This window comes from Leucopleurus acutus (assembly GCF_964270905.1).
Source record: "Leucopleurus acutus genome assembly, chromosome: 1".
NCBI classification, from domain to species: Eukaryota; Metazoa; Chordata; class Mammalia; order Artiodactyla; family Delphinidae; genus Leucopleurus; species Leucopleurus acutus.
Window position 1 is genome coordinate 24,339,412 of NC_139142.1, and position 12,759 is coordinate 24,352,170.

A 12,759-nucleotide genomic window follows, 5' to 3' on the forward strand; every position below is an offset into this window, starting at 1 on the left:
CTGAAGTGACAGTACAGTTATATGGACATGTGTTATGGAGAATGCAAAGTGGCAGGTTGGAACTTGAGCCAGGTCAGTGCCAGGGAGGTAGTTGGGAGGCATATCCATGGATGTCATCCTTGGACCCAAGAGAGGCAGTATAGAGTAGTGGTTAGGTGCTCAGATTCTGAGTTTCATTTTTACTTAGTAGCCATCTGACTTAAGTTATTTAACTCTCTGAGCCTTGATCTACCTGTCCGTAGAGCAAGGATAACACTACCATCTACCTCACAAGACAGTTGTGATGATTTAGTGTGATAAGGCATATACAGCCCATGGCACAATGGCTGCCACATAGGAAATGATCAATCAGTGTTAGTAGCAGTGACCGGAGAAAGAAAATAAGATACCCATGTGCAAAATCTAAAAACACGAAAGACCTCTATCTTATGGGATGTTTTAGGGGATTAGGGAAAGACAAGGAGAGAGGTTCAGGGGTTGGAGTGGGGGGCAGGGGAGACTGACTGTAATGTGTTCTCATAGAAGCCAGTGGGAGAAGGGACAAGTGACACAGTGCCACATGCTTCAGAAAGGTTGTGTCCTGGGCAAAGACTGGTGACTTTGCCTATGAAGAGATCACTAGAAGCCTCTGGTTGAATACACTAAGTAGAGAAGTGGAGGGGGCAGCCAGATGTACCCTTTCAATCATTATTCCTCTTCCTCGTCCTGCTTTCCCACATCCTTTCTAAAGGTATCAAGCTCATAACAGGGTAAGAGCTCCCCGTGACAGATTTCTGAGAATGAACCCCGCCCCTGTGATTAGCATAAAAGGAATAGGCAATCAATTAACCCCAAAGTGACTGAACTACTTCAAGGTAACCATACATAACTTTTTAAAAATCAGGAAAGGCATGAAATTCAAATGAGAGATGGTCAGTTCACAGACTAGTCATCAAATCAACATTTTCAAATCTTGCCAGCCCCATCTTTCTTCAACATCTTCATGCCAGAATTCACATTTCCTATTTCTGTTACTTGCCAATCTTTACAGGAAACAGAGGCACATGGCTTCACAGAGATAGGGACTGGAGAGTTAGGAAGGAAAAGGGGAGAACCAAATGCAAGTACATGTTTATAATTTATTAATTAACCTCTCCCTTCAGTCCTGAACAGCTAATCCAATTTGAGCTGGTGAGGCAGGTCCTCCAGGCTCAGGTCGCTGACAGCTTTGATTAGGGATGGATGAGTGAGCTGTGGTACCCAAAGGTGTGAAGCACTGAAAGGCATGTCGGAACATCAGAGCAAGCGCATCTGCTCAGCGCCTCTCCTTTTCCCAGGCTGCCCAGCAAAAGGTGGACTTGGTAAGTTAAAATCCAGTGTTGTCTCTTTCTCCACTTTTTCCTTATGATGTAATGCACTGTCATTCCTATGTTCTTCCACACCTCCAGTCCCACCATTCTCAGCTCATCACCCCCAATCAGAAGACTTCCACTCCCCAAAATACAGAATATGTAACACAGAAGATAAAAGAGCAATAAATATCCCCCAAATTTCACATTAAATAAAATTTCAAGCTATTCTCCAATCCTCTCCCCTTTCTCATCTATCATCCTTCCCTCCCTGAATCCAGTTATTCCCAAGTGATGACACATTGGCACTTCATTTCACATCTTTCCTGTCCCTTCAGTACATTTACTGGAGGGGATCTTAGAATACCCTGATTTAAGTAAAATATATCTTCCCAACACTGCACAACCACTTTCAGAACCCCCCATTCCTGCTAGAAACAGCACACCATAATGGGTAAGGCTCATCCTGGATTTCGAGGGAGGCAGGCCAACTCAGAATGATCCCCAACCACCGAGTATGAAGTACATTGAAGGAAAATGGTAGCATTGGCTTTTTATTTTTATTTTCTTTTAGTTTTTGTTAAAAACACTGTTAAAATCTGGACTATATTCATCAGAATTAACAATTCCCCTTGTATACATGAATATTTCAGAGGGCAGATTGATAGTTATAATGATAAAAATAAAATGATCTCTACCTTTACTTCTACCTACAGAAAGGAACGTCCAGTTATGTAGAGGAAGCATGGTGTCCACCATGGAGGCGGCAAGAGAGAGAGAGAGAGCAGGGAGAGTAAAACATCAGCACACTGCAGACACACAAAGAAATGTAACACACATAACAAAACCCACAATAGTAATGGCAACAGCAGTACAATCTTGAGAAGGCAGCACAAAACAAATGCACAATGTTTTGCTTAAACAGTGTGACCAGCAAGGCTGCTTCCATCAGCTTCACGTTTAAGCTTTTTCCCATTAGTTTCTTCTCAGTCCCATCCTTAGAAACATGACCAAATCTGCATGCAAAAGCACTGCATAGCCACATGTATGTGAAATTGCACACACTTAACCAAGGTAAAATTGTTTAGGGAAAGTTTCAGAGAATCTAAGTTCTCCTGTATTTTCTCAACATTAATATGAGTCATGAGGATCAAGAGTATGACATACATGTATAGGTGGTACACACACAACATACGTCAGTATTTCCACACATATTTATGGGCATCAAAAACAAATTCTGGAGATTCAGCAAGAACCAGACAGAAATCTCTTTCTTTCATGTTGAAGGAATAAGGAAAAGGAAAGGAGTATTGGCTTTTTAGGTAATCACCACAGGGCAAACGGTGGGAAATGGAAAAGAATGAGAGGAGGAGGAATGGGGTCAAAGGACCTTCTTAGAAACAAATTAAACAGCAAATTGCACCTTCAAATCTTAGTGACACTGACCACCCAGAAGAATTCTGCATCCTTTTTTGAAAACCTCTCTCAAGAGGGATTCACAATATCCGTGTCTGTCATTATTTCATTGCCTAAAGACTGTTTTTCTAGAAGATTCCTGACTTACCCCCCAGAGCATGTGTACATAGTATGTCTGAATTCTCTACTCATGTACACTTCAATGTTGAGTGCTCATCAGTGGGTCTGAAATAAACCGAATCAAGATTAAAGAAGTCCCCACCAGCCTATCTCATCTACCTAGACTCTATGCTATGACATCACCCATATGATACACTCAGACTTCCAAGCCATTGTAAAAGCTAGAACTCCAAAAGGGCAGCTGAGAGCATAAGAGGAGAGAATGTAGAAGGGCATCTTGTCATCAGGACTCTGAGGGCCTGCTTTTTCTGGTGGAACTTATTATCAAGGTCGGGCCACCAAATTCCAGCAATTCATAGAGCTTGGGTCTTACCACTCTGTGGAGATATGCAAAACTCTCTCAAACTACCTGGATACTAAGTCAACATAAAGAGCACCCCCTACTCATATTCACTTCATAGTAACCTGCTGTAGGGGGATAACTTCTCTCACTCACCTACAAGAATAGAGAGACTTCATCCCAACCTCTTCCAGAGCGCCGTCTAACACTGGAAAACTCACCTGACCCCCTCCGTCCAGCTCTGTTCTTTGACATCTGCTCCTATACCAGACCATGTGTTCATTGAAATGTCCAGAGTCCACATCATGGATCTTGCCTCAGGTCTGGAGGATACAATTCTGTTGGTAAAGTGTGCTTCCTCCTTGTCCTGCCTTATCAAGTCAGGTTGCCCTCAATTGCCCACCTCCGCAGCTACCTGGACACCGTAAGCAAACTTCCCTCAGACCTGGGTTGTTCCTTGATCTGATCATATACTCCCCTTTATGGCAACATTGTCTGACGGATCCAGTGTAAGGAAATGGGTGTGTGTGGGGGGGGGGGTGTCCTTCCGTGCTGCCCCACCCTACTCAAAAGATGAAGAAAAAACAGCAGAACGTGGAAATACCTCTCCTTTCCCTTTTCTTTGGTCCTCCAAAAAAAGGCACTGAATCCCATGTGTATTTTGAAAAAGACAAGAGAAATTAAAGTACAGTCTTTTGGTGTCAGGGCGTGGCAGGTAGACCCATCTGGCAATCATTCCAAAGAGCAGAAGAAACACAATAGCAGCAATTGAACGGTGAAGAAAAAGACAATTTTAAGTAGGCTCAGTTCTTGAATCCTGATTTAGGCTGATAATATGGAAAATTTTTATTTAGGAGAAAAAGGCTTCATTCACAGCCCACCCTGTGCTTAGCTGAGCTGAATTTCCTGCACAGTTCATTTCCTGCATAATTGAATATTTTAGGTTGCAGATGCTGAATTTACAGATCTTTATATGCAGTTTTCTTCAGGGTGTATAATGAGTTAGAATCCTGCCATGAGGACATTAGCATGTTCTTTCGGTGGTTTTTGCTTTTATACAAAACTGAAAACAGTCAAATCCCCAAGGTTTCCCTTTGACCATTCGGGGCTCTGGGGCTAAAAGTCATTACAATGGGCAGTGGGATGGAGGGGAAGACAATAAGCAAACCTTTACTCAGAGTGAAATTCAGAGAAGCCCAGCTCCTCTCCCCCAACCTGGGGCCCCAGCATGGGGCTTAGGGAAGAAGTTAACCGCTCTGTTGCTCTGAAATTAGCTTCATTCACCCCCATTATCGACACCGTCATGGCTTGTTTCATGCTTCTCTCTTGGAGGCAGCCCGGCAGAGCCAGTGCCCAGGATGACAAATGATGGTGCATAATGGAGAAGCCAAGGGGGTGATGGGGGCAGGAAACCACGATGCATTGGGAAAGGTGTCCCCCACCGCAGGATGGCCCTGCTGCCAGCCTGGCCCATGGTAGGAGAGACAGGCAGCAAATGGCCTGCCAGGGATGATGAGGCTCTGAGCGACCAGCCAGAGGCACGAAGGCAAGCAATTCAGGCAGCTGCAGCACCACAAGCACAGAGCACCTACCTTGTTCACTCATCATGAGGTGGGAGAGGCCTTGAGGAAGGAAGAGAGGGGAGAAGAGGAGCCGGGGTGGGGGGGTGGGGAGGAGGGGAAGGATAAAAGAAAGAAGACAAAGTTAGAATCCCAAATGCCAAACAATCTTCTCTTAATTCTTGAGCGGAAGGAGTGGCAGGGGCATCCACACATACTGAGGAGCATGCAACGAGCACTGAAATGCAGGGCAGAACGTCCCGGGCCCTCCAGTTCAAGGTCAGTCTTTTGTTTGCTGAACCTCTCGGCCACATCACGAGAACTTTCCTTTCACCATTGTTTCTATGCAACAGGTAGGATCTGAGATAAATCTATGAAAGATTAGGTCCCCTAGGAAAGAGACTCCAGGTGCTGGGCAAAGTAGGTTTCTTTCTTTCTTTTAAATTGTTTTTAATAATAATACACGGTCACTGTAGAAACTTTGGAAAATTCAGAAAAGAAAAAAAATCAGCTGTAATCCCACATCCAGAGATTACCATCCAACTTTTCTTTCCCCCTAGATACAGTAGTCGCTTCTACAAAAGTTGGACCACACTGAACATACAAAATGAGTTCCTGCGGGACTTCCCTGGTGGTCCAGTGAGTAAGGCTCCACGCTCCCAACGCGGGGGGCCCAGGTTCAATCCCTGGTCGGGGAACTAGATCCCGCATGCATGCCACAACTAAGAGTTCGCATGCTGCAACTAATTAGTCCACAAGCTGCAACTAGAGATCCCGTATGCTGCAACTAATACACAGCACAGCCTAAATAAATAAATAAATGATAAATAAATATTTTAAAAAAAAATGAGTTCCTGCGTTCAAGAGTTAGACAACCTGAAACTACCTCCATATGATCCTTGCCTTCACCCAGTGACAACCACACCCCTTACCTCTGTCCCTCCTCCACCGCCAACTTTTCCTATAAAGTCCCTCACCTTTGATTACAGAGGCCTAGCCAAGCACTGAATGGATTAAAGAAGGTACACGGAGGCCCAATAAACAAGTAGCAGAACCTCTCACTATGTTCTTATGGAAGTCACACAAGGCTCTTAAGAGCTCATTACTTCAAGGGAAGCATAAGTCCTGATACATCTATTTAAAGAAAAGATTTCCAACCAGTAGCCAACCGTGATGGCTCTTTGCTCTTCCGTTGCTTTTATTACTACTGGAGTTACTTGGAGATCACCCCAGAGTGATCTCAACTTTACCCAGAGTAAAATTCAGGGATATAGGAGATTAATAAAGGAGAAAAATCTCTAAAGCATGGAAATCTGTAAATGTTTTTGGAGATAACTAGAGATTTAGAGAAGTAATCGAAAACAAAATATGGGTCAAGCAACTGACTTTTTAAAGCTCAATGATATATTAAATACATAGATACATGTGCCATAAATGTCAGTCATTTTTTCTAAACAAATTTCATTAAACTATTATCGTATTTTAAATGTACATTTCTGGCATTCATCTCTCAAGGCCTAGGACATTAATACTCATGGAGGAAGGGAATCATGCCAAAGCAAGTCATTCTCATAATTTGTTTTATTTAAAAAATTAAGTTTTGGTATTTCAGGGGTATTTGGAGGGGATAAGAAGAAGAAAGAACAAAGGCACTAGATTTGACTCAGAGAAACCTCAGCAGAAGTAACTAACTATTCATAAAATGCCTGATATTTCTGGACCAAGCCATAGCCTTCAGCATCCAGACCTAGCACACTAAGAGGGAGGGCCTGGGGCAGGTCGGTGGCGTAGGTGAAGGGGGAACGGGTACAGAATAGGTGCGTGAATTCACAGGAGGGTTGTCAGCATCAAGAAATGAGGATAAGGAAGATCCAAAGAGATCCCTAAGAGCAAAATGGAGGTTAAAAATAAAAGGCCAACAGTACTATATTGTGTACTTGAAACGTAAATGCTCAGAGAGTAGACCTTAAACGTCTTCACCGTAAGAAGGAAATGGTAACTATGTGATGACATGAAGGTGTGTCATAAGAGTGTATCTAATCAACACATTATCTACTTCAAATTTACACAATGCTCTATGTCAGTTATCTCAATAAAGCTGGGGGCTTTATTGAGATAACTGTCCTTTCATTTTTTAAATGAAAGGACAAACATTTTTATACCTGCAAGTAAAGATGTTTGGCAGCTGGGAGGTGTGAGTAGAAGAGAGGCAGAAGAGTAAACAAAAATTTGCCAAATGAAGAGGAAACGGGATACTTGGTATTCAGAGGGTGTTCAAAGCCCTGGAGAAGCCCCTACAGTTGGGCCCATTTATGTATTACCTGTGTTTCTTTGAAGCTGTGTTTCCCAAAACACATTTCACTGACCACCTGCATCAGCCGCCTGGGGATACTTATCAACAGTGAAGAGCCTGGGCCCCACCCAAGTCCTAATGAATTAGAATCTTGGGGAGGAGATAGGGAAAGATCTGAATTTTAAATAAGTCGCACTAGTGATTCTTGTGCTCACTAGAACTTGAGAGCTACCCCTTTAGAGTGACATACAAATCAAATTTTGGTAAATTAAATTGTATGATAAATGCACTAAGAGGAATTGGATATATAATGGAACCCTGCAGTGGAAACTTTTGTCAAAGGAAGAATCCTTTTAAAATGCAAATATCCACCACCTGTGTTTTAAAATTTAAATATGTACTTTTCAGGTTTTATTAAGCTACATATGTAGTTGCAGTATTGTGACTCAAATAAAATGTACATATTCTTCAACTTACAGAAAATCTTAAAGAGAAATATCAGGACAGGAATGCAAATCTGAGATCCTGGTGTCAAAACTTCGGTTTTGTAGGCAACAAAGCAAAACAGACATAAGTATAACAGGAAATAACATGAGAGAGGGGAGAAACTGTGTAAACGTAATATGGTTTGAGTTTTATTCTGCTTTTTGAGGAGGGAATGTTTGCACTTTCATGAGCCTTTACATTAGTATCTTCTCTTATACAAACCTACCCCCTAAGCTTGCAGAGTTAAGAACTGGAAACCAGGAATTCCAGAGGGTCTAGGTCTATTCCGAAATTCTGTTTCTCTCCCCTTCCACGCCAAAACCCTCCTACTTGCTGCAAAAAGACCTCAGGTCCCCCCAAAAGTGAATGGAAGAAACAAGAATCAATCAAACAAATGATTCAAGTACCTACTATATGTGAAGGCTGCATAAGGTGGTGGGATGCAAACAAGTATGGTACATAGTTGTCAACCTCGAAGAGTTTAGAGTCTAGTTGGGAAGGTGTGTGTGTGTGTTTATATTTACACAAACATACATATGATATATATATAGTGGTACCTGACAGTGAAGGGTAGGGGTTAAGATCAAGGACTTCAGAGCCAGATTTGAATCCCACCTTTGTTACTTTCTAGTTTGTGACCCTAGGAACGTTGCTAAACATCTCGATGCCTTGACTTCCCATCTGTAAAATTTGGATAATTATCATGCCAAATTCATAGGTTGTTTTGAGGATTAAACAAATGACTATATGTAAAGCAGTGCCTGTACATGGTAAGGACTATATAAGGGTTATTGTTTTTTTTGTTTATGCTATAAAAATATACCAATGTGTGAGGCAACACGAAGCATAGTGCCTGACACACGGTAGGTGTTCCGTATGTATTTGGTGAGTGAATGAGGAATGAATGATGGGTAACTTGTAAGCGTCAAATGATTAATTCAGACAATAGGGACGGTAGGACAGTGAGGAGGGCCCTGGGTGTGCAGCAGAGGTTTCTGGAGGAAAGTGGGATTTACAATATGCCTTGGAAGACGGTTTAGGATGAAGAGCGACGGAGGACGTGCCAGGTTAACACCACTACCTCCCAAGACCACCAACTGCATTTATAAGGACTTTCACGTCAACTTTCTGGAACACCCAGGACACTGCCAGGCACGTGGTAGGTATGTAATGCGTGCTGTATGGATAACAATGAACACATACAAACGGTTCATCTGAGGAAGAAGTGAAAGGTGATCTTAAGGATCAAAGTATGGAACCGTTGTATGAAGGCCTTGAGTTCCCAGGCTAAAGAAAAAGGACTTGATCTTGCAGCTGATGGGAGACATTGAGGGCTTGTGGGCAGGAGAATGACCCAGGGAAAATGATGTTGAGGAAGATTGCTTTGGCAATGGTGTGGACAGGATGGATTAGAGGGAAAAGAGAGGCAGAAAGATCTGTCATAGGCAGAGGGCCTAAATTAGTATCGTGGCAGCAGGAAGGAAAAGGGGAAAAGAGGATGCAACAGGCTTTGGGTGACCGATGAGATGCTTCAGGGGAAGAACGGATGGGAGACTGAGTGAAGCATTGTCAGAAATAGGAAGGTGGGATGGAGTTGGGAGATGGATTTGGAATGAGGGCGATAATGAGTTCTGTTTTAGGCATGATAAGTTGAAGAAACAGAAGAATCGCTCAAGCAAAATGTCTAAGGTGCATTTAACAGTATGGGACTAAGGTCTGCAAGAAAGTCAGGACAAATATGAAAGTGTATCACCTCCACTTCATGAAAGAGAGGGTCTGTGCCCATGTAAGTGAATGAATCCTCAAAGAAAAAGGGGCCAGAGCACTGAGTCTTAACCTGGGAGGGATGGGGGATATTAAGATATCCTGGAGGTTCTTTTTTTTACATGCATATTCAACAGTAAAGTAAAATTTTACATTCAAAAAGAAAAAGGAACTATATGGCTTTCCAATATAGATACAGAAAAATAATGCTCAAAAAAAAAATCTTAACTGAGAAGGATATAATTAGCAAGGAAGGAAAAGCGATCTATGCTGGCTGTGTGTTATATATGTGGTTGATGAGGAAAGCGGGGCGGGGGGAGGGGAATGATGATCACCCTTCTTGTCAATTTCAGAAACAGAGGGTCAGCAGTAGCCCCGCAGACCACACAGCCAGCCTTGGGACTAGCACCTGGCTGGGTTTGCAGTTTGGCATTTAATCTGAACCTGATGTTCAGGGCTGCTAAAAGACAAGATATGGGCTGGAACAGGGGGCTCAGGGAAGCAAAGGGGACCACATCTTTCCAGAACAATCCCACCATCAGCTCTGAATTTGAATAGATCTTCAATGAAGATTCAAAAGCCAGCTCCATAAAAGTTCACCTAATGGAGGGTAGGGAACAGGAAGTGAGCTCGGAAGAGCCTTTGATGGTCAGGATATTGAGAATTTTCAATACAGAATTCTTATGGAACTACAATGCCTTTTTAAAAATAATTATAAAAATTAGAAAGCAACTGAAATGTTTCCTATGTAGATGTCACACACTGTCAAAGTGCTACCCTAGCTGGATCCAGGGACCATTCTGGATCCCACGAAGATGTCTGAGATTTTTTACCCTTCTCTTCACTCTTTCTAGTGCTATGTCCCACCCTTCTTGTGCCTATCTATCTGTGGTGCACAGGTTCTCAGGGTACATACAAGAACAAGAAGAGAAAAAGATCATCAGTAGGTAAGACATGCAAAGTTGAAACTGCTTTGGAACAGACTGCAAATCATATGTAGATTATATGCAAAATATACGTATGGCCCTCTAGACTATGTTATACCTTTTGGGAAAATCCCTATGGAGATAGCTGCTTTTGCGGCTCAGGAGAATGGAAATGGCTACGAAAGCAAAGTCATTTGTAAGTGGCTGTGGCCATCATGAAGCCTGTCATGAAAATGACTAATACAGAGAATAGAAAACATTTACTGAAACAGGCAAAAGGAAGATGCAATGTTCAGGAACCAGGCCAGAAGTTGAAGGCCTCCATCATTTAATCTAGTACTGTGTCCCCCTCGAACCTATAATATCCCACCCCCTCAGATAGTTTTTAATCCTCCTTCCTTCCTTCATTTTGGCTGGGTAATTGGGGAAGGTATTTCAGGGGAAGAAGGAAGTCACTCATGGAAAAAAAAAAAAGAGAGAGAGAGATTCGGGGTGGGGGGGAAGCAAGTTATCTCTGCCAAGACTTTTCTCTCATTCACTTTCAGGGTAACTTTTCTCCCCCTGTAAAATCCACACATATCATCTCTTTTTCCATACTGAAGTAGAGAAATGAAATGTCACTAATCGCTATAAGTGCCAAGTGCCAACGTTGAATTTTTATGAAGCCACGAGGACTTTTAAAAAGAGTAATTACATAAAATCAGAAGGTAATGGAGACATTCACCCTATGTTTCTGGAGGAAGTAAGGAGATGGTGAAGATGGTAGGGGGTGGGGCCTGACAGAAGGAGAAGCCACAGGTAACCATCGTGTCTGCAGGGTGATTGGGAACTTAGAAAAGAGAAGGGGAAAGAAGAAATACACATCTTAGCATTTTAAGCGCTTAAAAGAGAGGAAATTCAGTTAATTTAGTAAAAAGAATTATAACAGTAGCTAATATCTGTTGGCTGCTATATATAAGGCATGGCTATGTGTCATGCTATTAAATACATCTCTATGGGAAAGTCATTGCTATAATGTTGATTTTATAGGTAAGGAAACCAAGACCTAGAGCCAAAATCCCACTGCTTAGTAAGTGGTGAAATGTGGATTCTAAGCCAGCAGGTGGATTCTGCAGGCTGGATGGTAACTATGACACTAGCTACCCTGTCTAATTCAGTGCTGGTGGAGAAGGGAGGAGACACGTCTTGGAGAATTCAGGAGCAGAAAATAGTGTCTGGACATTAATTCAACTTCATTTATGATTCTGGTGTAGCATGATTTAAGGCGCCCTGGGGAAACCCTTTTACATAAATGGCCACCATCTCCCTCTCCTCAATCTCCATGCCCAGATTCTACTAAAATATGAAGCTTTTCCTTTCCTGGGTCATTTCTTGGGGTTATTAAGCAACTTCCCTCATTAAAATGCAAATCTGAACACAAGCTGCTCTCAGGCTCCTCAGTCATTGCCCTGCCCTGTGCGCGAGATCATCAGGAAGCCAAGCTTAAGATCTTTCTCCAAAGACAGGAGTGGCACAGGGACATGTGAGAAGGAAGGATGGAGACACGCAGTCACAGGTTGAGGAAGTCTGCCACCATGGGCAGGGGAGGGCACAGGGGACAGGCTGGGACTGGGGAGAAGGATGCTTAAGGGGTGGGGCCTGAAGGAAAGCTCCACCTACTTCCACAGTCGTGTCTCAGACCAGCCCTTCCACAGGCAATTTCCTGACCTTCATCACGAGCTTCAGCACAGACTTCAGTTTCCTCGTCCTGTCTGGGGTTCTCCAGTGGCTTACAGCAGAGCCGAGAGCTGCTCAGCGTTTTGATAAATGACTTGGCTGAGAACATTCATGACATGCTGTCTGGATGTTGTAATGAACTAAAGCTGAAAGGAACAGCTAACTCTTTAGTCATCGGAATTAGGGCCCAAAAGATGTGGGCAGGCAAAAGCAAAATTTAATTTGAAGGGGCAAATATAAATTGTGGCCCTTAAGCACAACCTCCCACTACCCCCACCAACCCCCAGCAGCCACAAATAAAAAGAAGTCGAAAGTCCCACCTCTTCTTATCACTCACCACAAAACCGAGGGTTCTGGTTCAGAGAACAGTGCCATATATTAGGAGGGGCATCAATGAGGTAGACATATCCAAAGGAGAAGAATCAGATGCTAAGAGGTCCAAAAGCATGTCACATGCAGAATGGCGGAAGGAACTGCTACGCACAGCCCCAACAGGAGAGAGCTAGGTAAGGACATGAGAGCTACCTTCAAACATTTTAAAAGTTGCGCATGCAAGATAAAGGACCAAGTGCATTCTGCAAGATGAGGGTGGAATAATAGGGGATATTTCACTTGCCAGAATGCCACAGAAGAGAGTCAAAGTGGGGTTTTAGAAGATAACCACCAAGAATCCATTCCAACTCTAAGGCATAGGGTTTCTGTGAACCAAGATGATTTCTGAAGAGGCCAAGCAACTACTTACTGGGTTGAACCATATGAAACCATTTGACTGGTTTTGACCTACAAAAATGACAATTAAAATGGTTCACAC

The 12,759-nt window shown here is 42.9% G+C and overlaps 1 protein-coding gene across 8 annotated transcripts in view; it reads right to left on the bottom strand.

Annotated features, from left to right (window-relative positions):
* NRXN3 (neurexin 3) overlaps nucleotides 1–12,759 on the bottom strand; it is a gene marked incomplete at both ends in the record, with an annotated part of 1,633,255 nt that overhangs the window by 1,574,512 nt on the left and 45,984 nt on the right. For 7 of the 8 annotated variants that reach the window (XM_082851713.1, XM_082851712.1, XM_082851715.1 and 4 more), the window contains one exon: nucleotides 4,797–4,826. The exons of the other annotated variant lie outside the window; for it this stretch is intronic. In XM_082851713.1, the coding sequence (XP_082707839.1) occupies nucleotides 4,797–4,826 (30 nt within the window). The remainder of the gene's footprint in view (nucleotides 1–4,796; nucleotides 4,827–12,759) is intronic. 8 annotated transcript variants of the gene reach the window in all.